A 26,123-nucleotide genomic window follows, 5' to 3' on the forward strand; every position below is an offset into this window, starting at 1 on the left:
GTATCACCCTATTGCTCTCACCAATACAACCAAATCATATCAGTGATTACTTCAAGGAAGGGAAGAATGAAGGGTGCATTGTAAAAGTATTCGAACAGGGCCAAAACGACAACTCTGGACCAATGAAAGGGTAATGCACATGGCGCTTAGAAGGGAACAGATTATTTTAATCAGTTTCAATTGGGGACTTTTATTTTGAAGGTTAACCGCTGATTACACTATTGTTGCTCACACTACTGTTCACTACACATTGGTGCGATACCGTGATAAACGGAAGTCCAACTCTAAACATGGCTGTCTGTCAATACGTTGGGGGAAAATGGCGGAAGCAGGTGTTCTGTTTGAATCAGATGAAGTGTTGAGAGGAGATGAGAAGAATTGGATTACAGTGGCGAATGCAAAAGGAAATAAGAGAAGTAAAGTGGTAGTGGAAACTAGTAAATCCAAACCTAGTTCTGATTATTTTTTGGTTGGAATATGGGTTTTGGATCGATTAGGTTACCTGGGAGATCAGTTTGAAATCTCTGTTGAAATTGCGGATGCATTTGGATGAGGTGGTGTCGATGAGAATAATGAGAAGTGGGCTAATTTAGTTTTTTTCTGTGTTTCTATGGAACAGAAGGAGTGTGCTCTGTGCCCCAAGAAGATCTTCGAAGCAGGGCGCCTATCAAGGTTGTTACCTCTGGGGTGGCGCTAGAAGTAAATGCAAAGGATATACGTGAAGAATTGGATCAAGCAGTTTGGATCAAACGATTGACCCGAATAGTAGGTGGAGTGCCGAAGCCCACTCCATCCATTCTATTGTTTTTTGATGAAGTCTCTCCCTTTTCATGTGTATTTGGGCTATATGCGATTCCCTGTCAGAGCCTTCATGCCCAAACCCATGCAGTGTTATAAATGTACATTATTTGGTCATGTGTCAAGTGTATGTAGACAGGGAGTGTTATATGCCAGCTGAATCTAAATGCTGCAATTGCGGTGGTGAACGTGCACCCGAATTTCTAAAGTGTCCTGTTAGGGTGAAGAAGACGGAGGTGGTAAGAATAAGGGCTGTCCAGAACATTTCCTATCTGGAGGCGTTGAGAAGAGTGGAAGAAAGGAGTGAAGTTAAAGAAGCAATGGCAGTAGTAGCGACACCAGAGAATATTCCTTTTCAATTGAGGGATCCTGATCCTGTTGCATGTCAAGAAGGTGGACTTTGTAGCGTTTATTACTTTGATTATCAACAGCACAGCGCAAACGGAGAGGAAATCTGACCAAATAGGCATCGTCGAGCGCCTGAGTGTTTTTTTGGACAAGGAGATTTTTCTGCAGAGGCATTACAAGGAATCCTCTCGATGAATGCTCAGTCCTCATAAATCATTTTGTTTCAATAACCCGTAAAGTAGGTGGCGCAAAACACACATAGGTGTAGTTTGCCATAACACTTTAAAGAAGAAGAAGAACATGGCTGTCTGTGTTGAAGAAATACAATTAAGGTCATTGATATTTAGCTAATGTCGTAGCGGAGATTATTAGTGTGCTCCTATCTAGATAACTATGTCAATGTGTTACTGTAACTTAATTATTCCAATATGTTTTCATTAATTGAATTCCCTTAATCTATTTTATGAGAATTTGTAAGATTCTTGTTTGCATAAAATAGACGGAGACCAATCTTATCAATAATAGATCAAATAATTTATTCTCGGAGCGAGCTGCCACGTTACCATGAGCAACAGTTTATATACAATAACATGATGTCATTTCATTGCTTCTAAAATGAATCTCCTCCTCTCGACTGAGACAAAGGGAACTTTAAAAGTTCATTCAAAGTTAATTCTGACCCACTAGCACATACACAGGACACACAACACAACTAAATTAACTTTTGAACCCTCATCATTATCGATCACCACTTAGCTGACAGTTCTAATTAACAGAAAACCTAGGAATGCACTCACTGCCTTATCTAAAACACCCCAGAGCTCAGTTTCGTCGGTTCAACAATAGGTTAATGACCCTATCTGCTTTCTTAACCCACTCCTCTCCAGACTAGTTTTGGAATGGTGTTCGTTATATTTAATTACTCCTTGTCCGTGTCACACAATCCCTTCTTATGAACTCATATTGTTAACCTGTTCATTTTTTGGAAAAATAACGTTCCCAAAGTAAATGGGATATTTTGTCAGGACAAGATGCTAGAATATGCATATAATTGACAGCCTAGGATAGAAAACACTCTAAAGTTTCAAAACTGTAAAAATATTGTCTGTGAGTATAACAGAATTGATATTGCAGGTGAAAGCCTGAGAAAAATCCAATCCGGAAGTGACTCATGTTTTGAAAGCTCTGCGTTCCGATGCGTCCCTATTGAGCAGTGAATGGGCTATCAACCAGATTACTTTTTCTACGTATTCCCCAAGGTGTCTACAGCATTGTGAAGTAGTGTTACGCCTTTATGTTTAAGAATACCTGTAAGCGGTTACATTGTGTAAGTGGTCACCTGATGGCAGCCATTTTTCCTTTCGCACCTACTGAAAAACCAATTGTCCCGGTGGATATATTATCGAATAGGTATTTGAAAAACACCTTGCTATGTTTCTGTCGATATTATGGAGCTAATTTGAAATATTTTTCGGCATTTTCGTGACCGCAATTTCCGGTTGATTTCTCAGCCAAACGTGAAGAACAAACGGAGCTATTTCGCCTACAAAAAGAATCTAACTGGGAGTCTCGTGAGTGAAAACGATTTAATTGAATTGCTTTTCTGATTTTCGTGACCAAGTTACCTGCTGCTAGCTGGTCATAATGCTATGCTAGGCTATCGATAAACTTACAGAAATGCTTGTCTTGCTTTGGCTGTAAAGCATATTTTGAAAATCTAAGATGACAGGGTGATTAACAAAAGGCTAAGCTGTTTCAATATATTTCACTTGTGATTTTCATGAATAGGAATATTTTCTAGTTATATTTATGTCCGTTGCGTTATGCTAATTAGTGTCAGTCGATGATTACGCTCCCGGATCCGGGATGGGTAGTATCAAGAATTAACAACCTAGCTAGAGGTTTCGCTGTGGCTTCTTAGTAGGCTGCAACCCTTCTAATTTAGCGCACAACCTATGTGGAATTCTGGATCTCTGGCAGCATTTGGAACTGCGGATCTGCGGTCAAGAATGTCAAGTTCATCTTCAGTCCCTTGACTTTTTTTGCCCTGACGGCGACATGGATCACCCCAGAGAACACTGCTAATCCAGCTGCTCTTTCTTCATCTGACTACGTTTTATTTCATTGCCCAAGAGTAAATGAGAACTTGTTCTCAACTTGCCTACCTGGTTAAATAAAGGTAAATAAATAAATAAACAAGAGCATCTGGTCGTCACGGTGGTGGAAAACATCTCCTCATTTGTCCTAAGTAGAGATTTTCTCATTTCTCTCAGTTGTAAAATCTCCTCATTTGAATTCCATGCTGTCACTGTCACTTGCACACTCAAGCTTAACATTATTGTTATCTATCGCCCACCAGGTGCCCTCGGAGAGTTCCTCAGTGAGCTTGACACCTTAATAAGCTAATTTCCTGACGATGGCTCACTGCTCTTCGTACCTGGCAACTTCCACCTCCCAATGTCTGTCTTCGATTAATTTCTTTCCAACTCTCTCTTTCCCAGCCTTGCCTTTTTTGACCTCACCTTTTCCTAATCCCCTTCAACTCACAAGGCTGACAATTTGCTTGATCTCATCTTTACTACAGGCTCTTTGCCTACTAATCTCACTGCAACCACCCTCCGGGTCTCTGATCACTACTTTGTTTCCTTTTCTGTCTCCCTTTCCTCCAACCCTAACCACTCAGCCCCTATCCAGATGGTCGTCACAATCTTCGCTCTCTCTCTCCCAGTACTCTTTTCCTCTTCTATCCTATTATCTCCCCCGTTTGCTAAATCCTTCTCCCTCCTGTCTCCTGATTCTGCATCTTCAACCCTACTCTCCTCCCTTTCCGCATCCTATGACTCGCACTGTGCCCTTTCCTAACGGCCGGCTCGGCCCTCCCCTCCTGCTCCATAGTTCAGTGACTCATTGCGAGCTTACAGAACAGGGCTGCGGGCAGCTGAGCAAAATGGAGGAAACTAAACTTCCAGAGGACCTATCATCCTTTCACTCCCTCCTCTCTACCTCCTCTTCATCTGTATCCGCTGCTAAAGCCACTTTCTACCACTCTAAATTTCAAGATTCTGCCTCTAACCCTAGGAAACTCTTTTCCACCTCCCCCCCTTAATCCTCCACCTCCTCCCCTCCCTCACTCCTGTCTGCGGACGACTTTGTCAGCTTCTTTGAAAAGAAGGTTGACGACATCCACTAATCATTCACTCAGCCTATTGAGTCCACTGGTCTCACTCACATAGAACTATCCTACGCCTTGACCCCTTTCTTCCCTCTCTCTCCAGATGAAATCCTATGACTAGTGAGGTCTGGCCGCCCGACAACCTGCCCACTCGACCCCATCCCCTCACCCCGATCACTGGCTGCGTCTCTTCTGACTTCAAAATGGCCCTAGTCGCTCCCCTCCTCTGACGTCAAAAACTATAGACCTGTATCCCTTCTTTCCAAAACACTTGAGTGTGCTGTCTGTGATCAACTTTCTTGTTATCTCTCTCAGAACGATCTTCTTGACTCTAACCATTTGGCTCCGTCATAACCTCATATGGTCTTTCCTATCATTGCTATGCGGATGACACTCAACTACTTTTCTCCTTCTGACACACAGCTGGCGACACGCAATTATGCGTGCCTGGCAGATATCTCAACTTCGATATCGGTCCCACCACCGCAAACTCAACCTTGACAAGACAGAGCTGCTCTTTCTCCCGGGGAAGGCCTGTCCACTCAAAGACCACTCCAACTCCACAGTGTCTCCATCCCAGAGTGCAAAAAAACCTTGTCTTGACCCTGGACAACAGCCTGTCATTTCAGCATTTATATGAAGCCTGACACATTTCAAAACATACTGAGACCCTTGGGTTAACTGCTGTCAAACATTTGTGCAATGGAAAATTCAGAGTATCATCTTGACTGACATTTTCAACCTGTCCGTGATTGAGTCTGTAATACCAACATGCTTCAAGCAGACCACCATAGTCCCTGTGCCCAAGGGCTTGTAAGTAAGCATTGCACTGTTTTATTCGGCACGTGACAAATACAATTTGATATGATTTGATTTAACTAGCTACAGATAATATTATATGATATGACATATCCAAAGATTTGTTTGTGTCCTTTACTGGGCTTTAGAGGAAGCCCCATACAAACCGCCACCATAGATTTTTCAACTAACCTGTTCTTGGGGATACTTTCTTTTCTCTCGATTTGGTGAAATAAGTAGAAATGTCAGTTTCCAGTTGCAGGAGGTTCTAAAAAAACCAAGAAAGATATTAAACCCATGTTTTATATTGAGTGAGATATGCCTCTTGCATGTGTGTAGATCTTTGATAGGTCACACACAGTAGGGTAGCCAAAGATTCGTTAGTGGGTGGGCCAGCAGAAATTTGGGTGGAAAAACTGCTAACTTCCTGCCAAGGTTGGCTAGGTTACTTTCTAAATGTAATCCATTACAGTTACTAGTTAACTGTACAAAATTGTAATCAGTAACGTAACTTTTGGTTCCCCAAACTCAGTAACGTAATCTGATTACATTGTTACTTTTAGAGACATTAGAGACATTAGAGACCTTAAGAGACATTAGAAGAAGACAAAAATGTGATTCATCAAACACATTTGGTGTGTCATCATAGTTGTCTCTGACTTGTGGTCAGACTCGCTCAGGTGGAAAAAAATTCTATGCTAATTTGAACGTGAAAAAATCCCTTTCTGAATTTAAAAGTAATCCTCAAAGTAATCATCTAGTTTTTCAAAAGTATCTGTAATCTGATTACAGAAAAAGTTGCAGTTTCAAAGCTATTTTCATACTATTCTACACATTTGGCCATGAGGCTGAGAGAAAATGTTGCTGTTTAAAAGCACATTTCCTGCAATTCTACACATTTTGACATGGGGTAGAGAGGAAAATGTGCAGTTCAAAGCTAATTTCATGCTATTCTACACATTTGCCATGAGAGAAAAATAATGTTGCATTTTTAAAAGATAATTAAAGCTAAAATAGGTGATTTGACTGTGATAAAGGCACTGGATTATGAGCTGATTTATGAAAGGACTCCAGACCTTGGCGGAACACCAGGATCACTCTTTCAATGCATTGCTGGAACAATTTCGCGGATATCTACTAGGCAGCAAGCCACTACGGTAACCCGGCAGATTCTTAATAACCCCACTAAGCGGCGCTTCTCCCCAGCCTACCCCGACTTCACGAGATCCCCGCTTACCTGCTCCAGAGTGCTACGCTGGAGATCCAGGAACCTGCCGGCCGTTTCTCTCCCAGTGCTCCCTCATATTCGAGCTGTATACCTCTTAATTTCCCTCGGATCGCTAGAAGATAGCGTACCTGATAAAACTGATGTCCGGGAGGGCACTCGCCTGGGCTACAGTAGAGTGGGAGCAACAATCCACAGTTTGCCTCAGTCTGGTTCCTGACGTCTCTGCATTTGTCGCCGCCTGCACTGTGTGTACACAGAATAAGACTGGCCTCCTTCAACCACTCCCTGTTTCTCACCATCCCTGGTTTCATATATTCCTGGACTTTGTCACTGGTCTCCCTCCGTTAGATGGCAACACCGCTATCCTTACGGTGGTGGATAGGTTTTCTGCCAAGGAGACGGCCCATCTCATGGTGCAACACATCTTCCAGATCCATGGACTTCCGGTCAACATGGTCTCCGATCGCAGTCCTCAGTTCTCGTCCCGGAAGGCGTTCTGCACCTTCATTGGGTCGGACAGACTGTCCTCCGGGTCTCACGGCCAGTCGAAGCGAGCCAATCAGGACCTGGAGATGGCTTTTTGTTGCTTCGTCTCCGCCAAACCCACCACCTGGAGCCAGCAACTTGCGTGGATGGAATACCCTTCCCTGCTCGGCCACGGTTCTCTCAACCTTCAAGTGTTCCTTGGGATATTAGCCCCCACTCTACCCCCGAGTAAGAGGAAGAAGTCAGCATACCCTCTGCCCAGATGTTCGTCCGTCGCTGTTGCTGTACATGGAAGAGAGCCCGGTCCACTCTTCTCAAGACCACCTCCAGGTATCGGAGACAGGAACGGACCGCCACTGGAGCCCTGCTCCACGCTATCGTCTTGGGCAGAGGGTATGGCTTTCCACTCGGGATCTGCCCCTCCGTATACATCCCACTTTTCATGTGTCTAGGATGAAACCTCTGTCTCACAGCCCTTTGTCGCCTGTTTCCAGGCCTGCCCTCGACATGCCTTTTGCCTGCCCCTTTGTTATATACAGTTGAAGTCAGAAATTTACATACACTTAGGTTGGAGTCATTAAAACTCATTTTTCAACCAAGCCACAAATTTCTTGTTAACAAACTATAGTTTTGGCAAGACGGTTAGAACATCTACTTCATGCATGACACAAGTCATTTTTCCAACACTTGTTTACAGACAGATTATTTGACTTATACTTCACTGTATCACAATTCCAGTGGGTCAGAAGTTTACATACACTAAGTTGACTGTGCCTTTAAATAACTTGGACAATTTCAGAAAATGATGTCATGGCTTTAGAAGCTTCTGATAGGCTAATTGACATCATTTGAGTCAATTGCAGGTGTACCAGTGGATGTATTTCCATGGCCTACCTTCAAACTCAGTGCCTCTTTGCTTGACATCATGGGAAAATCTAAAGAAATCAGCCAAGACCTCAGGAAAAATAATTTGACCTCAACAAGTCTGGTTCATCCTTGGGAGCAATTTCCAAATGCCTGAAGGTACCACGTTCATCTGCACAAACAATAGTATGCAAGTATAAACACCATGGGACCATGCAGCCGTCATACCGCTCAGGAAGGAGAAGCATTCTGTCTCTTAGAGATGAACGTACTTAGGTGCGAAAGTGCAAATCAATCCCAGAACAACAGCAAAGGACCTTGTGAAGATGCTGGTGGAAACAGATACAAAAGTATCTATATCCACAGTAAAACAAGTCCTATATCGACATAACCTGAAAGGCTCATCAGCAAGGAAGAAGTCATTGCTCCAAAACTGCCATAAAAAGCCAGACACATGGGGACAAATATTGTACTTTTTGGAGAAATGTCCTCTGGTCTGATGAAACAAAAATAGAACTGTTTGGCCATAATGACCATTCTTATGTTTGGAGGAAAAAGGGGGAGGCTTGCAAGCAAAAGAACACCATCCCAACCTTGAAGCACGGGGTGGCAGCATCATGTTGGTCCAAGAGATCGCATAGCAGTTCAGACGTCTTTTGTCCTCGTCTTGTCGTGTCCTGTATATATATATATTTACAACTTTTTTCACATACATTTTATTTTTATTTTCCATCAGCTCATCTTCTAAACACTCTCCTGCAACCAGCCTCACCAATTTATATTTATAAAAAAGTATTATTTACCTCAGATCTGTAATCCTCCAAGAAGCTAGCCAGAAACTCCAAGAAGCTAGCCAGAAACTAGCCAGAAGCTAGCCAGGAGCTAGCCCAGAAGCTAATCCAGAAGCTAATCAGAAGCTAGTTAGCTTCTTTACTGGCAAATCGTTAGTATTCAGCTAACCACGGTTTGTGGTCATCAGCTATCCTTTAGCTCGAAAATCCATCGAAAATCTATCGGCAGTTTTGTACGGCGCAGCGCGGCTCGGAACGGAACATACCGGACCAATTTTTCTCTCCATGTCCCTGGATTTCAACTGCTCTCTGGACATTCATACCCGGATCTCACAGCTAGCTATCTGCTATCCGTGTGACAGTCGGCTTTCGTCGATTCCGGAGCAAACATCGATTGTTCCGGTGCTAGCCAGCTCCGTCAATCACTCCTGAGTTCCATCATTCACTCCTGGGCTGCAGTCACCTATCTGGACCCGTTTCACTGCCTACGCGGAGCCCCACCGGGCCTTCACAACTGGACTGCCGACGTTATCTACCTGAATGAGATCCGGCTGGCTCCTCTGTCGCGACGTTACCTGAACGCCCATCTGCGGCCCGCTAACCGTTAGCTGTCTTACCGGCTGCTATCTGAATAGACAATCGGACAATTTATTTATTTTTATTATTATTATGTTTTCTTCTCGGGCCTCTATAACTATATCTATTGTTCTTATTTTTGTTGTTGTTGTGTGATTTGGATTAATCCCCTCTACCTCACGGAACCCCACTAATCTACTGACCGAACGCAAGAGGTGGCTAACAACAGACTCCATCCTATGCTAGCTTGCTACCGGTTGGCCTGGCTAGCTGTCTAAATCGCCGTGACCCTCAACCAACCTCTCCACTCACTGGACCCTTTTGATCACTCGACTAAGCATGCCTCTCCTTAATGTCAATATGTCTTGTCCATTGCTGTTCTGGTTAGTGTTTATTGGCTTATTTCACTGTAGAGCCTCTAGTCCTGCTCACTATACCTTATCCAACCTATTAGTTCCACCACCCACACATGCAATGACATCTCCTGGTTTCAATGATGTTTCTAGAGACAATATCTCTCTCTTCATCACTCAATACCTAGGTTTACCTCCACTGTATTCACATCCTATCTTACCTTTGTCTGTACATTATACCTTGATGCTATTTTATCGCCCCCAGAAACCTCCTTTTACTCTCTGTTCCAGACGTTCTAGACGACCAATTCTTATTGCTTTTAGCCGCACCCTTATTCTACTCCTCATATGTTCCTCTGGCGATGTAGAGGTGAATCCAGGCCCTGCAGTGCCTAGCTCCACTCCTATTCCCCAGGCGCTCTCTTTTGACGACTTCTGTAACCGTAATAGCCTTGGTTTCATGCATGTTAACATTAGAAGCCTCCTCCCTAAGTTTGTTCTATTCACTGCTTTAGCACACTCTGCCAACCCGGATGTTCTAGCTGTGTCTGAATCCTGGCTTAGGAAGACCACCAAAAATTCAGACATTTTAATTCCAAACTACAACATTTTCAGACAAGATAGAACTGCCAAAGGGGGCGGTGTTGCAATCTACTGCAAAGATAGCCTGCAGAGTTCTGTCCTACTATCCAGGTCTGTACCCAAACAATTTGAACTTCTACTTTTAAAAATCCACCTCTCTAAAAACAAGTCTCTCACCGTTGCCGCCTGCTATAGACCACCCTCTGCCCCCAGCTGTGCTCTGGACACCATATGTGAACTGATTGCCCCCCATCTATCTTCAGAGCTCGTGCTGCTAGGCGACCTAAACTGGAACATGCTTAACACCCCAGCCATCCTACAATCTAAACTTGATGCCCTCAATCTCACACAAATTATCAATGAACCTACCAGGTACCTCCCCAAAGCCTTAAACACGGGCACCCTCATAGATATCATCCTAACCAACTTCCCCTCTAAATACACCTCTGCTGTCTTCAACCAAGATCTCAGCGATCACTGCCTCATTGCCTGCATCCGTAATGGGTCAGCGGTCAAACGACCTCCTCTCATCACTGTAAAACGCTCCCTGAAACACTTCAGCGAGCAGGCCTTTCTAATCGACCTGGCCGGGGTATCCTGGAAGGATATTGACCTCATCCCGTCAGTAGAGGATGCCTGGATATTTTTTTAAAATGCCTTCCTAACCATCTTAAATAAACATGCCCCATTCAAGAAATTTAGAACCAGGAACAGATATAGCCCTTGGTTCTCCCCAGACCTGACTGCCCTTAACCAACACAAAAACATCCTATGGCGTTCTGCATTAGCATCGAACAGCCCCCGTGATATGCAGCTGTTCAGGGAAGCTAGAAACCATTATACACAGGCAGTTAGAAAAGCCAAGGCTAGCTTTTTCAAGCAGAAATTTGCTTCTTGCAACACTAACTCAAAAAAGTTCTGGGACACTGTAAAGTCCATGGAGAATAAGAACACCTCCTCCCAGCTGCCCACTGCACTGAAGATAGGAAACACTGTCACCACTGATAAATCCACCATAATTGAACATTTCAATAAGCATTTTTCTACTGCTGGCCATGCTTTCCACCTGGCTACTCCTACCCCTGTCAACAGCACTGCACCCCCAACAGCAACTCGCCCAAGCCTTCCCCATTTCTCCTTCTCCCAAATCCATTCAGCTGATGTTCTGAAAGAGTTGCAAAATCTGGACCCCTACAAATCAGCCGGGCTAGACAATCTGGACCCTTTCTTTCTAAAATGATCTGCCGAAATTGTTGCCACCCCTATTACTAGCCTGTTCAACCTCTCTTTCGTGTCGTCTGAGATTCCCATAGATTGGAAAGCAGCTGCGGTCATCCCCCTCTTCAAAGGGGGGGACACTCTTGACCCAAACTGCTACAGACCTATATCTATCCTACCATGCCTTTCTAAGGTCTTCGAAAGCCAAGTCAACAAACAGATTACCGACCATTTTGAATCTCACCATACCTTCTCTGCTATGCAATCTGGTTTCAGAGCTGGTCATGGGTGCACCTCAGCCACGCTCAAGGTCCTAAACGATATCTTAACCGCCATCGATAAGAAACATTACTGTGCAGCCGTATTCATTGATCTGGCCAAGGCTTTCGACTCTGTCAATCACCACATCCTCATCGGCAGACTCAACAGCCTTGGTTTCTCAAATGATTGCCTCGCCTGGTTCACCAACTACTTCTCTGATAGAGTTCAGTGTGTCAAATCGGAGGGTCTGTTGTCCGGACCTCTGGCAGTCTCTATGGGGGTGCCACAGGGTTCAATTCTTGGACCGACTCTCTTCTCTGTATACATCAATGAGGTCGCTCTTGCTGCTGGTGAGTCTCTGATCCACCTCTACGCAGACGACACCATTCTGTATACTTCCGGCCCTTCTTTGGACACTGTGTTAACAACCCTCCAGGCAAGCTTCAATGCCATACAACTCTCCTTCCGTGGCCTCCAATTGCTCTTAAATACAAGTAAAACTAAATGCATGCTCTTCAACCGATCGCTACCTGCACCTACCCGCCTGTCCAACATCACTACTCTGGACGGCTCTGACTTAGAATACGTGGACAACTACAAATACTTAGGTGTCTGGTTAGACTGTAAACTCTCCTTCCAGACCCATATCAAACATCTCCAATCCAAAGTTAAATCTAGAATTGGCTTCCTATTTCGCAACAAAGCATCCTTCACTCATGCTGCCAAACATACCCTTGTAAAACTGACCATCCTACCAATCCTCGACTTTGGCGATGTCATTTACAAAATTGCCTCCAATACCCTACTCAACAAATTGGATGCAGTCTATCACAGTGCAATCCGTTTTGTCACCAAAGCCCCATATACTACCCACCATTGCGACCTGTACGCTCTCGTTGGCTGGCCCTCGCTTCATACTCGTCGCCAAACCCACTGGCTCCATGTCATCTACAAGACCCTGCTAGGTAAAGTCCCCCCTTATCTCAGCTCGCTGGTCACCATAGCATCTCCCACCTGTAGCACACGCTCCAGCAGGTATATCTCTCTAGTCACCCCCAAAACCAATTCTTTCTTTGGCCGCCTCTCTTTCCAGTTCTCTGCTGCCAATGACTGGAACGAACTACAAAAATCTCTGAAACTGGAAACACTTATCTCCCTCACTAGCTTTAAGCACCAACTGTCAGAGCAGCTCACAGATTACTGCACCTGTACATAGCCCACCTATAATTTAGCCCTATCAACTACCTCTTTCCCAACTGTATTTAATGTATTTATTTATTTTGCTCCTTTGCACCCCATTATTTTTATTTCTACTTTGCACATTCTTCCATTGCAAAACTACCATTCCAGTGTTTTACTTGCTATGTTGTATTTACCTTGCCACCAAGGCCTTTTTTGCCTTTACCTCCCTTCTCACCTCATTTGCTCACATTGTATATAGACTTGTTTATACTTTATTATTGACTGTATGTTTGTTTTACTCCATGTGTAACTCTGTGTTGTTGTATCTGTCGAACTGCTTTGCTTTATCTTGGCCAGGTCGCAATTGTAAATGAGAACTTGTTCTCAACTTGCCTACCTGGTTAAATAAAGGTAAATAAATAATAAATAAAATGATGTGGGGGTGCTTTGCTGCAGGAGGGACTGGTGCACTTCACAAAATAGATGGCATCATGAGGTGGGAAATTATGTGGAAATATTGAAGCAACATCTCAAGACATCAGTCAGAAAGTTAAAGCTTGGTCACAAATGGGTCTTCCAAATGGACAATGACCCTAAGCATCAAATTAAATCAAAGTTTATTAGTCACGTGCGCCAAATACAACAGGTAGACCTTACAGTGAAATGCTTACTTACAGGCTCTAACAAATAGTGCAAAAAAGGTATTAGGTGAACAATAGGTAAGTCAAGAAATAAACCAACAGCATACTTCCAAAGTTGTAGCAAAATGGCTTAAGGACAACAAAGTCAAGGTATTGGAGTGGCCATCACAAAACCCTGACCTCAATCCCATGGAAAAGTTGTGAGCAGAATAGAAAAAGTGTGTGCGAGCAAGGAGGCCTACAAACCTGACTCAGTTACACCAGCTGTCAGGAGGAATGGGCCAAAATTCACCCAACGTATTGTGAGAAGCTTGTGGAAGGCTACCCAAAACATTTGACCCAAGTAAAAAATGTAAAGGCAATGCTACCAAATCCTAATTGAGTGTATGTAAACTTCTGACCCACTGGGAATGTGATGAAAGAAATAAAAGCTGAAATAAATCACTCTCTACTATTATTCTGACATTTCACATTCTTAAAATAAAGTGGTGATCCTAACTGACCTAAGACAGGGAATTTTTATTAGGATTAAATGTCAGGAAATGTGAAAAACTGAGTTTAAATGTATTTATGTTTATTTTCTGTCTTGGTAAAGTTGTTTTTGCGGACCAAAACCTCCCTGTCTCTGCACGCTCAACCCAACACCCCACGGTTTACCACAGTATATAAGGACGTCCCTGTCGTCGGATGCTACAGACCGCACCCGGGTTCAGGAGATGCACTTAACCCGCTGATGTCCTGCGCAAGCTAAATTACCTTCATTTCATTTGTTCAGGAGATTAGGAGGCGAATGGCATCTTAAATGCACTTGATTAAAAGCAGCATTGTGCTGCTCTATTTGTTGACCATGAATGGTTGCTAGCTAGACTTAGTAACATTGGTCTCAGTGAAGTGGCAGTAAATTGGTTTAGGAACTATCTTTCTGACAGAACACTGTGTATATTGCTGACAATCGTAAATCTAGCTTTCTTGAGATTAATAGAGGGTTCCATCCCAGGGTTCCATTTTAGCTCCTGTGTTGTTCTCAATTTTTATTATGGAAATGGGATACAACCGTCAAAGTTGCATCTATGTACAGATGGTATTCATATTCTCCTTCTCTGGTTCAGGCTGTTGAAGAGCTCCAGACTGCTTTTCAGTCACTGCAGGCCTCTCTTTATGGTATCAAACTGGTCTTGAATGTACAAAACTAAAATTCATGACCTTTACCAGAGCTAGAACTCTGCCAGAGAACGTTAGTATTGCCACATCTGATGGCTAATCCATTGAAAAAATTTCATCCTATAAATACCTAGGTATTTGGTTGGATGACAAGTTGTCCTTGAAAGTTCATATGGATAATCTTGTAAGGAAGCTTAAATTGAAATTGGGTTTTTATTTTTGTAATAAGGCTTGCTTCCCACTTCTGACTAGAAAGCTTGTTCGGGCCACTTTTCTCTCTAATTGAATATGGTGATTTGTGTTTGAATGTTAAATGACGAGACAGAGGCATTGATGCGAGTAACCAGTCTTGTTCAGTACATGACAACACATCCGGGTATCTCAAGCACCCCGGTAAAACACAAGAGTTGCAGTAATGAACATTTACCAACAGATGGCATCACTGTGCCATCTTACACCCATAACAATTTGTTGTATATGCAGTTGGGCTGTCTTACAGAGACTGGACTGCTTATCATGCATCCTTGCGCTTTATTACAAATGCCTAGTCACTCACCCACCAAATGGTGGGTTGGACTTCACTTTTTATGCTCAGAAAGCTACATTTGTACATGTTCATCTACAAAACCCTTTTGGCTAAACTCCCTTGATGGTCTGGTGTCCACCACCAGCAGTTACCATACCTGGTCTGCTAGCTGGTTGCTTATATTCCCCAGGACATTTACAGTATTAGGCAAGACTGCGTTCTCGTCTTGTGCACCAGAGGCATGGAATAGTCTACAACTAGATATGTTAGTGCCACTGAATTAATACATTTTTTTGATGGAAGGTTGTTAAGAGTGTAAATGTTTTTTTTTTTAGGCTGGATCATGTTGAATTGTATTCTAATATATTGATTGTTTCTGCCTTCTTGGCCAGGTCTCCCTTGAAAAAGAGACTGGGTCTCAATGGGCTTTTCCTGGTTAAATAAATACGAGTTAAAATGCTTTTGAGATGTTGAAACAGCAAATGTGTATTTATTTATTACTCCATAGGCACTGAGTGGTTATTCAGACCTCCATTGGTTGTTCCTTTTTATACTGAACTGAAACAAAGGTGGATTCATGTTGTAATAGAAAAGGTACAGAGAAGACCTGTCCAGTTCTAACCAGTAGCGTTTATTAAGCGCACAACAGTCCTTATTGTGATGTTACAGCAGATCGTCTCTGGGTTCTTAAATCTAGCAAAAGCACAAACATTCAAATGCAGACAGATTCACTAGGCAGTGAAGCACAAAGAGTGAGAGATATAGGTACAGACAACTATGGAGTATTCTAGTTTCAGACATGTATTTGTGTGTGTGCGGCAAATGCATCCCGATTGGTTACTGGCAGGCAAGGGATCAGTTGACGAAAAGCGAGCGGGTGAATTCAACAAAGTCGAAGGCCGAGGGCATTTCCCGGCCCTTGCTGTCTAGGTAGGGCTTCATGTGCGAGATGCAGTAGTCTGCCTGTTCCTTGCTCAGGTTCTAAAAAAGGGGGAGAAACAAGAAGATATTGTAAGTTAGGAGATGGGCAGTTATTTCTTCAGAGGTTTTATGCAAGTTTTGATGTTATTTCAGAGCCATTTATAAAATGCACAACTTTTATGGCTGCAGCTCATATAACATTCTGGTCCTATTCATTAGCCACTGTGACTGAGAAACAGTCGAGTCAGAATGTGGTGTAAGGAAGGTCGGCGTATAAGTACCTGGTAGAGCTCCTCCTTGGTGACGTAGGGCTTGGCATCGACGCTGAGGGCTCGGAAGGCGCTCTCAATCTCCTCGCTGGACTTTACGTTCTCTGTTTCGCGGCTGATCATGAAAGCCATGTACTCCTGCAAGGACACGTTGCCATCCCTGGAACACACAAAACCAGTTAGCCATAAGAAAGCAGCTAAAGGAAGCCAAAGAATCAAATAAATATAAACATCAAAATATGAGGCAAACCACTAACACACCCATTCTGAATATAATAAAGTAACATTCTTGGGAAGGTTTAATCGTTTTTCAAATACTATTCCAACAAGTGATTGGCCAGATGAAAACCCCCAAGTAAAGTTGACTGAATCTGAATAGAGCTCGGGTTCCTGACCTGTTGGGATCGACAGTGTCGAGGATGGACTCAAACTCGGGGTCTGGTTCTCCCTCCTCCACCATTGGCAGGTCGTAACCCAGCGAGCGCAGACACGACTTGAACTCTTGATGGTTTAAACGGCCAGACTTCTCTTTGTCAAAATGCCTGGGGAGTAAAGGGAAAATGGTTGAGGTTATTAAGTTCCTTCACCTAACTAAGCGCAAAGGGAGAGCTTCTTTGCATTTCAGCCTTGCAAGCTCGCTCCCCCCCCCCCCCCCATACTAAGGTACAGTGAAAATGGCCACCACTCACTTGAACATCATGCTGAACTCCTTCAGGGCATCCTCTGTCACTCCAGTGGTGTTCCTGCAGTGAACAGATATGACCAGATCAGGAGTGAAGGAACGCTTTGGCCAAAATAGGTTTACTGCTTGAATATCTATAAGGGCTATCAACATGGGAGTTTATAGTGTGTGTGTGTGTGTGTCTCCCTTTCTCTGACCTGGCCTGGATCTGCTGCTCCAGGTTGTGCTGCATCCTCATTCCTAGTTGGTCTAGCTGGTCCCACTGCTGGGCCAGGCCCACCGTGCTGTGTTCTGTGTACTTGTTGTCCAGGATCAGGGCTTCCTCCATGGCCGCTCCCAAATCCTCTATCTTCTTCAGCTGGCTGCGCATGGCCCGGATCTCCTGGTGCTTACGCTACAGAGTGCGAGTGACACACAGGTAAGGCTATGCAATGAAATAGCCAAAATGGTTGTCTCCAGCATAAATGACAAGGGTTTCTTTCTTACCTTGGTTGCCTCAAGCTGTGATTCCAAGGTTCCGGACTCTTCTACCATACAGGACCTAGATGTATATACACAAGTGTCAGGGGAGAGGAGAATTCTAGGCTGATGAAATATTGGGATAAATAACATGCCATAGCCATCAAGATCAGGTGATCCAGTCAGTCACATACACACAGACAGACAAATGCACACGCACTAATTTGGTAGTAGGAACCAGTGGTGTAAAGTACTTGTAGTTATTTTGGCTATCTGTACTTTACTTTTTATATTTTTTTAAACTTTTACTTTACTACATTCCAAAATAAAAATAATGTACATTTTCCCTGACACCCAAAAGTACTTTTTTTCTTTCCACAGGGAAATGGTCCAATTCACAAGAGAACATCCCTGGTCATCCCTACTGCCGCTGATCTGGCAGACTCATTAAACAGAAATGCTTGGTTTGTAAATTATGTGTTGGAGTGTGCCCCTGGCTATTCGTCTTTTTTTTTTTGTGTCATCTGGATTGCATAATATAAGGAATTTGAAATGGTTTATACTTTTGATACCTAAGTATATTTAGCAATTTTATTTTATTCTGATACTTAAGTATATTCAACTTACTTGAGTCATTTTCTATAAAAAAAAGCATCTTTACTTTTACTCAAGTATGACAATTGAGTACTTTTTCCACCACTGGTAGGAACCCTTGTTTTCTTAACCACAGATCCAACTTCATTCCTACTCTGAGATTCATTCTCATTTTGAATATACTAAGTGGCGTTTCAAGAGATTCCTAACAAATCTTGCAATTTACTAATTGAAACAAATAAATCAATATTTTTGTGAAAAAGAAAGTAAATGTTTTTATGAATCATCAAAAATAGCAAACCATCTTCAAATTTCAGAGAACATAAAGCTGGAAACATTTGGTAAATTTAAAAAAGTAGGGAAACAGAAGTACAAAACAGTAGTAAAAAGAATAACTGTTTCCTTACACTCAAAATGTTCAAAGCCATCCATTTCCCTAGAAATGTCACTGGACTTACCTCAAATGGTGGAAAAATGACTCAAAGTACGAAGAAAAACTACAAGAAATCCCAAAATACACTGTCCTTTGCACAAAGCCAATCAATCCATGCCAAAGAAGCTAACTGATAGCTGTGGTAATCTATACCATGGTTAGGACTACAGTGCACAGCGTTGGAAACTACATTTTACTCTGAATCTGTTGCGAATGAATTAACAAATTCAGCTCTCCTTTAAAAACAGTGCTCAATGTAGTCAGACTTGAAAAAAAGTATGCAGACCAATCACGAGGTTGATCTTAGTTTCAGTGAGCTACATTGCAGTAAAGTTAGTAGAGATGAAACTGAGCACACCGAGCCCAAATGGTTGGTTTTTAAAAGAGCACGAAGACACGCAACCCAGAGGGCATGATGGAAGTAATGATAGGAGAAAAAGGAGAAAGGAAAAGACCTTCCGGAAAGATCATCACTGACTTCATACTGAAAGACACGGACAACCCTTCGATAAGCTATGCTATTCAGAGAAGGAGGATAGAAAAAGAGAGTAAATAAGAAAAGTAAAGGGAGCACCATTCACAAGGAAATTATACAAAGATGAAAACATTTGTCAAAAAAAAAGGACAAGGCATACAGAAACACAAAATATAGATTCCCTAAAGTGAAAGTGGTCCAGTTGTACCTTCAATTTCTTCACGTGGAGACAGTTACCTGGTGGTTCTATGTAAACAACATGTATGATGCAACATTTTACCACCGACTTGATACCAAACCTGCAGTGGCTCAACAAAGCGCCATCACTCCAATCTACCCATCTTTCAGATCACAGACCTTGATTTCATCATCTTCGCATTATGTTGATTTGACCCCACTCACACAGTCAGACACACACACACACACACACACACACAAGACAGTAAAATGTGATATTAACCCATCCAGAAGATATGTCCTGATAAGCAAAGTGATTCCCAAGCATCAGCGAGGTAGCAGCAGGAGAAAGTGGGAAAGGGGTGTGGGGGGGGAGAGAAAGAGACAATGGTTAGAAACACTAAGCAGGGGCACAATGGTCATTGCGTGATTGCCCTCTGACAAACACAGAAATACAGTGTGAGCACAGGTACATCCGCAGTATGATCCATTTTCAGTTTTAAACATTCACAGATCACTTGTGTGGTTGTGTAGAAGTTGTAACAGTGCTCCCCATCCACCCACAACCCAAAATACACAAATCATGCTTTGCCTGTGGCCTATTCAGTGAGAAAAAACATTCAGAGCATTGCAGACACAAGTGTGTTGTGTACAATTGACAAGAAAACGGTCTCTGGTGGAGTCGAGCATCATGTCAGTTTCATACAAATCTATCTGCAACTGTTCACTCGTTGCGCCGATGAATAGCACCATGTTTCCTTATGGCCAGAGAACAACAAAGTGGCAGAGAAAGACAGGACATACATTTCTGAGCAGCATGCACGTTTAAAAGTTCAGGTAGCTCCATTGATTTCTTATTGGGTAAGGTGATGCATGTACATTTATCTGGGTTTTAAAATGGAATGGTATTAACATTCTCCCATCCTATTCCTAGAATATACCTACATATCAAATTGCAAGTGCACTGCCTTCCTAGCACAGCAGGTCCAGACCCTACCTGGTCTCCTGCAGCCACTGGTGGAATGCGTTGGCATGCTGAGCAAACTCCTGCCGCAGCTTGTCGTTCTCCTCCTGCCTTCTCTGCTCCTTCTGCAACTCTAGCTCTCGTTCCTATATAGATGGATGGATGGATGGATGAAGTGCTTTCCAGACAAAATGCAGATTCCCCCCTGTATTAAAATAAATGTTTCCCAAATGCTCTGTGTGATCACCCGCCAACGTGGCTACTGAAAATCTACCCACATTTGGCAAGTGTTAATTTCCCACCCTGTTGGAGATACAGCACAAACAGATCTGGGACCAGGCTATCTCCCACCCCTCTTCACCTTGATGATCTTCTGCAGGTTTCTCCAGGTCTCCTCCAGGGCCTCCATGGTGAACCAGGTGTAGGGGTTGGACACCACCTGGTAACTCTTAATCTGCCGGTCCAGCTCAGCTAGCTGGTTGAAGTCGGCCTGCGCCGAGCTCAGCGACGAGCGGAAGGCCTCGTGGGCATCGCGCAGAGCCCGGATCTCCTCCAGCGAGTTGCAGCGCACCGGGTCCGTCAGGTCCTCCTCTGCATTCTCAAACCAGCTATTGAAGGCCGATGCCTTCTTGGCAAAGGTCAGGAACAGGTCTTCCACCTGGGGGGAGGGGGGGGGGGCTCGATTCAGTGATGTTTGACGGACTATAATATGAACACCAATGATAATAATCTATGAATTGTAGTCATTAAGATATCCTACCTTCCTGAAGTGATCCTGGGCCTCCAGCAGCTTCTTCTTGCGAGCCTGTGAGTTGTCTAGCAGCTTGTTCCAGCGCTTCATGAGGGCGGCGTGGCGGGCCTCAATGGCCTTGGACTGGACGTGCTTGGCCGCCAGCAGCTGGTCCTTGAGGGCCGTGATGTTGGTTATGCCCTCCTGCTGGAAGGCCTGAAGACCAGCGTCAAACGTCTCCTGTAGACCCGAGGAGGGAAGAAGGAACATGAGGCATGGGAGAATGTGTCTAGCTGATGTGAGGTGAGATTTCTGGCAGAAAATGGCGGCCGTGGCATCCCTCATTTGGGAGATAGACATTGCTACAGCGTACCTGCTTAGTGAGCAACGTCTGCACAGAGGAGAGATCTCGTCCGTAGTCATCAGTCTTCAGGCTGTTCTCCTTCTCACCTGCACAAACAACCGGACCGTACAGATTGAATAATGCACTCAAATACACATCCTTTCATCTTTTGTGAAAACTTCGAGTTAGTTCACCCTCAAGAAAGTGAAGAGCTTAAAGACTGAACACAACAGTAACAGTATTATTGAGAGGCCCCTCTCGCGTACCGATCCAGGACTCCACCACGTCGGCCTTCCAGTTGAACTGCAGGAAGGCAGAGTTCTCGTCCAGCTTGGCTTTCCTCATGGCAGCGGCCCTCTCCAGCTCAGACACCTTGCCCCGCAGGGACGTCATCTTGGCTGAGATGCTGTCCACGTGGTGGTTGTTCTAATTTAAGGACAGGGACACAGACACACAAAATATGCATTTAAAATCAGTCTGGGACAACAGCCAGTCTAGTGAAAGTGTAAATTGTAAAAAATTAAATAAGTCAACACGTTCAGTTGGTACCTGGTCTCTTAATCATAACATATCATTTGTGCGGTCAGTGTTTGGCTGAGACGTACCTTGTTGATGAGCTCGTCTCCGTTGGAACACACATCATTCACTCTGTCCCTGTGCACGGTGAAGTCAGTCTCAAAAGCCTCATGCTTCTTCAACAGGCCCTGCACGGCGGCCAGGGTATCCCCGTAGTCTTCACTTCCCACCAGATTCAGCTTCTCGTTGATCCAGGCTTCCTCCTCTTCAACATTCGCAACAAACTGCTGGTATTCCAGCGACTCCTCCAGCCTCTGTCCCCTGATCACACATACACAAAAAAATACCATTATCAATGAATGCCCAAGATAATGGGGTTCCACCGGTGTGTGGTGTGCATGTTCATTTGTTTTTGCATCAGATTGGGCTGGGACGATACCAGCATTGCGATAGTATCAGAGTGTGTGTCAGAATGTGTGTGTGTAAGTGTATGTGTAGCAAAATGTACCTGTGTGTGTGTGTGTGTGTGTGTCCAGTCTCACCTTGCTGCAGCCAGGTCCTTCAGCTCCGTCCAGTGCTCCTCAAACTGGCCCAGCCTCTGCTCAATCTCCTCCTGGCCGATGGTGTTGTCATCAGACAGCTTCTTCCCAGTGTCCTGCACAGACTGGATGGCTGGCTCGTGGGCCCCCAGCTCAGCCTCCAGCCTCTTGTGTTTCTTCCTTAGATTCTGCACTCCTGTCAAATCACGTCCATAGTCTTCCGAACTCACCAGCAATTTCTTTTCTCTGAATGGAGATTAAAGAGACGGAGAGAAAGAAAAAAAGAGAGTGGGTGTGTTAGTAATTGACCTCAATGTCTCAACACCAACAACCCTCCAAGACATTGTCTTGCATCCATTCCTCCACAACTCCAGGGGGCGCTCTTACTTTATCCAAGACTCCTCATCGTCCAGGTCCCTGAAGAACTGGTGCAGGCGGTGAGACTCGTTGAGCTTGGCGCGGCGGCCGGCAGCCATGCTCTTGATCTTGGCGAAGCGTCCGTTGACGGCGTTGCGCTTGTCCTTGACCTGGGTGGGGTCGAAGGCTGTGCTGGCCGTCAGGCTGTCGGCCTGGCCGTTCAGGTCCTTCAGGCGATCCTGTAGACACACGGAAAGACATTCAGCGCAAAGCACAAACCTGTACTGGTGGATATCTTTAGTGATTTGTACAAAAAAACATTAAAAGACAGACGTTATGTAAGAATAATAAGTTCAATAGGCGATGCTTGACCAGCGGTTTCAATGTCGAACCAAACTGAGGCAGTGTCACCTTTCAGCCAGTTATCATTTAACACGGAAGTGTACAGATAACAGATTTCACATATAGCATTTCTCACATTAAGTACATCAAGGACCCCAGCTGAGGCCAGACTATCATTCAGCCAACTGAAGAAGCTCAGTCCCATGATGGTGGTGGCTGTAGTTTAACAGTGGGATATGTGGACGTAGGATACATTACCTCATGAGCAGAGATGTCGGCTTCCAGAAGCTGGTGTTTCTTCAGCAGGTTGTTGACGGAGGCCAGGTCTTTGCCATAGTCCTCAGAGGCAAGAAGGGCCTCGACCTGCAGAGAAAAAACAAAAATTATTTTGTGAACGGTAGTTCCTCATTGTCTTTGTTTTCAGAGAGCATTTTCCCCAAAAGTATTTCTCAGCATCTTTTATTTTTTACTATAGCACAGGTAGGTGAACGAGTTAACGCGTCAAATCAAACTATTTTAAGCCCATTTAAAATCTGTCTAACATTAACTAAATTGCTGGAAACAAACTCAGAGGTGATGTCTTTTTGGCTGTCTGTTCAGCAAATCAAACCTCTCCTTTTCTAATCTTACTGACTATCTGTGCAGGTCTCAGATAAATCCTATTAAACATCAGGGTTTTCAGTACATGATTTCTCATGATAAACCTAATATCAGCATCTTTAACTTTGAGAATTGTGTGGTGGATGGGAACCTTTCACGAAAGTGATCTAATTTTTACATCTAGATTTGTTTTAGTATTTTATTGTCATTTGTTTTTACCTCAGATAGCCAGAAGTCAAAGTCCTTGATGCCAGTGTTGAAGTTCTGCTGCTTGTTGGCTTCCTTGAGCTTCTGGCTCTTCTCTGCTGACTTGTTCACCAGGAACTGCCACTGCTCATCCAGGGCACCGAGACGCGACTAAAGAACACATGCACAGGTTAGATACCCAGTTTTGGACTACTGACAAAAACAGTAGACGTTGAACTAGGCAAGAATCCGTTCACGTTGCTTGAATTGCATAGAAAGAGAATGTATTTAACATTTGTTTGCAATGTGATCACCATGTTTTTCTCAAAGGCTTTTGTCCTTGAAGTGGATTTGTATGTAAATAACATTTTTATACTTACAATTATAAGGTGTGTGTATAGGACAAGTAAGATGTTTAAAAACTGTGTGTGTACCTGAACTGCGTCCTCACTGCCGGCGCAGGCCCCTCTCTGGATGAGGGCGTTTCCTGTGTCGATGACCCCACGGATGCGGTCTGCGTTGGCGTGCAGCTCCGCCTCAAAGGCCTGGTGCTTCTGGTGCTTACTCTGTGAGAGCAGGCAGGGGAAGGAGGGAAGAGACAGGGGAGAGAGAGGGAGTGAGAACCATGGAGTATAGAGAGCTAGTGGTTTGGTGCTGGATGGGTGACATCTTCCCTTGGATTGTGTGAAAACACAATCCGGTAGGCTACTTAGATACGTGTTGGTAAGGGTTGATGTACAATTGAAAAGGCAATTCAGTAATTTAGCAGATGCTCTTCTATAGAATAAGTGCATTCAAATAAGGAGGCAAAGTATACAGTGAATTTGGAAAGTATTCAGACACCTTGACTTTTTCCACTTTGTTACGTTACGGCCTTATTCTACAATGGATTCAATTGTTTTTTCCCCCTCGCTCATCAATCTACACACAACACCCCATAATGACAAAGCAAAAATAGTTTAGACATTTTTATTCATATAAAAATAAACATTTACATTAGTATTCAGACCCTTTACTCAGTACTTTGATGAAGCACCTTTGGCAGCAATTACAACCTTGAGTCTTCTTGGGTATGACACCACAAGCTTGGCACACCTGTATTTGGGGATATTCTCCCATTCTTCTCTGCAGATCCTCTCAAGCTCGGTCAGGTTGGATGGGGAGCGTTACTGCACAGCTATTTTCAGGTCTCTCCAGAGATGTTCGATCGGGTTCAAGTCCGGGCTCTGGCTGGGCCACTCAAGGACATTGAGACTTGTCCCGAAGCAACTCCTGCATTGTCTTGGATGTGTGCTTAGGGTCGTTGTCCTGTTGGAAGGTGAACTTTCGCCCCAGTTTGAGGTCCTGAGCACTCTGAAGCAGGTTATCATCAAGGATCTCTCTGTACTTTGTTCCGTTCACCTTTGCCTCGATCCCGACTAGTCTCACAGTCCTTGCCGCTGAAAAACATCTCCACACCATGATGCTGTCACCATGCTTCGCCGTAGGGATGGGGCCAGGTTTCCTCCAAAAGTGACATTTGGCATTCAGGCTTGGTTTCATCAGACCAGAGAATCTTGTTTCTCATGGCCTGAGAGTCTTTAGGTGCCTTTTGGCAAACTCCAAGCAGGCTGTAAAGGGCCTTTTACTTAAGAGTGTCTTCCGTCTGGCTACTGTACCATAAAGGCCTGATTGGTGGAGTGCTGCAGAGATGGTTGTCCTTCTGGAAGTTTCTCCCATCTCCACAGAGGAACTCTAGACCTATGTAAGAGTGACCATCGGATTCCTGGTCACCTCCCTGACCAAGGCCCTTCTCCCCCGATTGCTCAGTTTGGCCAGGCGGTCAGGTATAGGAAGAGTCTTGGTGGTTCCAAACTTCTTCCATTTAAGAATGATGGAGACCACTGTGTTCTTGGGGACCTTCGATGCTGCAGAAATGCTTTGGTACCCTTCCCCAGATCTGTGCCTCGACACAATCCTGTCTCCGAGCTCTACGGACAATTCCTTTGAATTGGTTTTTGCTCTGACAACTGTGGGACCCTTATATAGACAGGTGTGTGCCTTTCCAAATCATGTCCAATCAATTGAATTTACCACAGGTGGACTCAAATCAAGTTGCAGAAACATCAAGGATACTTGCACCAGAGTTCAATTTTGAGTTTCATAGCCGAGGGTCTGAATACAGGGCCAGTTTTATTTTAGTTGCAAACATTTCTAAAAACATATTTCACTTCATCATTATGGGATATTGTGTGTAGATTGCTGAGGATTATTATTTTTTAAATGCATTTTATAATAAGGCAGTAAAGTAACAATGTGGAAAAAGTCAAGGGGTCTGAATACTTTCTGAAGGCACTGTATATATTAGAAAGGCACTTTTTACAATACGCTTCATAAGTGTCAGTCCTTTTTGACACATGTTTATGTTTGTGGAGAGTGAATATCTCCTATTTGGGGCTCATGATTATGCAGGGCTTGACATTAATGCTTGTCCGCTTGCCTGGGGCAAGTAAAATAAAATGTTGGACTAGCAGATTATAGATTTCAGTTTGAACAAGTATAAAAATCAAAT

General features: G+C 43.9%; 1 protein-coding gene across 9 annotated transcripts in view; it reads right to left on the reverse strand.

Annotated features, from left to right (window-relative positions):
* Window positions 1-15,595: 15,595 nt before the first annotated feature.
* Window positions 15,596-26,123, reverse strand: part of LOC139388569 (spectrin alpha chain, non-erythrocytic 1-like) — a 57,081-nt gene continuing 46,553 nt past the window's right edge. For 7 of the 9 annotated variants that reach the window (XM_071135312.1, XM_071135311.1, XM_071135310.1 and 4 more), the window contains 19 exons: window positions 24,007-24,138; window positions 23,606-23,743; window positions 23,045-23,149; window positions 22,475-22,683; window positions 22,091-22,333; window positions 21,638-21,869; window positions 21,299-21,458; window positions 21,063-21,139; window positions 20,720-20,929; window positions 20,321-20,617; window positions 19,993-20,105; window positions 19,279-19,296; window positions 18,799-18,861; window positions 17,344-17,398; window positions 17,055-17,251; window positions 16,865-16,918; window positions 16,571-16,717; window positions 16,188-16,335; window positions 15,596-15,966 (listed from right to left, as the gene is read on the reverse strand). In XM_071135312.1, coding sequence (XP_070991413.1) covers window positions 15,841-15,966; window positions 16,188-16,335; window positions 16,571-16,717; window positions 16,865-16,918; window positions 17,055-17,251; window positions 17,344-17,398; window positions 18,799-18,861; window positions 19,279-19,296; window positions 19,993-20,105; window positions 20,321-20,617; window positions 20,720-20,929; window positions 21,063-21,139; window positions 21,299-21,458; window positions 21,638-21,869; window positions 22,091-22,333; window positions 22,475-22,683; window positions 23,045-23,149; window positions 23,606-23,743; window positions 24,007-24,138 — 2,724 coding nt within the window. In that variant the 3' untranslated portion in view covers window positions 15,596-15,840. The remainder of the gene's footprint in view (window positions 15,967-16,187; window positions 16,336-16,570; window positions 16,718-16,864; window positions 16,919-17,054; window positions 17,252-17,343; window positions 17,399-18,798; window positions 18,862-19,278; window positions 19,297-19,992; window positions 20,106-20,320; window positions 20,618-20,719; window positions 20,930-21,062; window positions 21,140-21,298; window positions 21,459-21,637; window positions 21,870-22,090; window positions 22,334-22,474; window positions 22,684-23,044; window positions 23,150-23,605; window positions 23,744-24,006; window positions 24,139-26,123) is intronic. The other 2 variants (XM_071135309.1, XM_071135307.1) reach the window with 1 other exon arrangement.

The sequence above is a fragment of the Oncorhynchus clarkii genome, chromosome 29 (assembly GCF_045791955.1).
Source record: "Oncorhynchus clarkii lewisi isolate Uvic-CL-2024 chromosome 29, UVic_Ocla_1.0, whole genome shotgun sequence".
Taxonomy (NCBI): domain Eukaryota; kingdom Metazoa; phylum Chordata; class Actinopteri; order Salmoniformes; family Salmonidae; genus Oncorhynchus; species Oncorhynchus clarkii.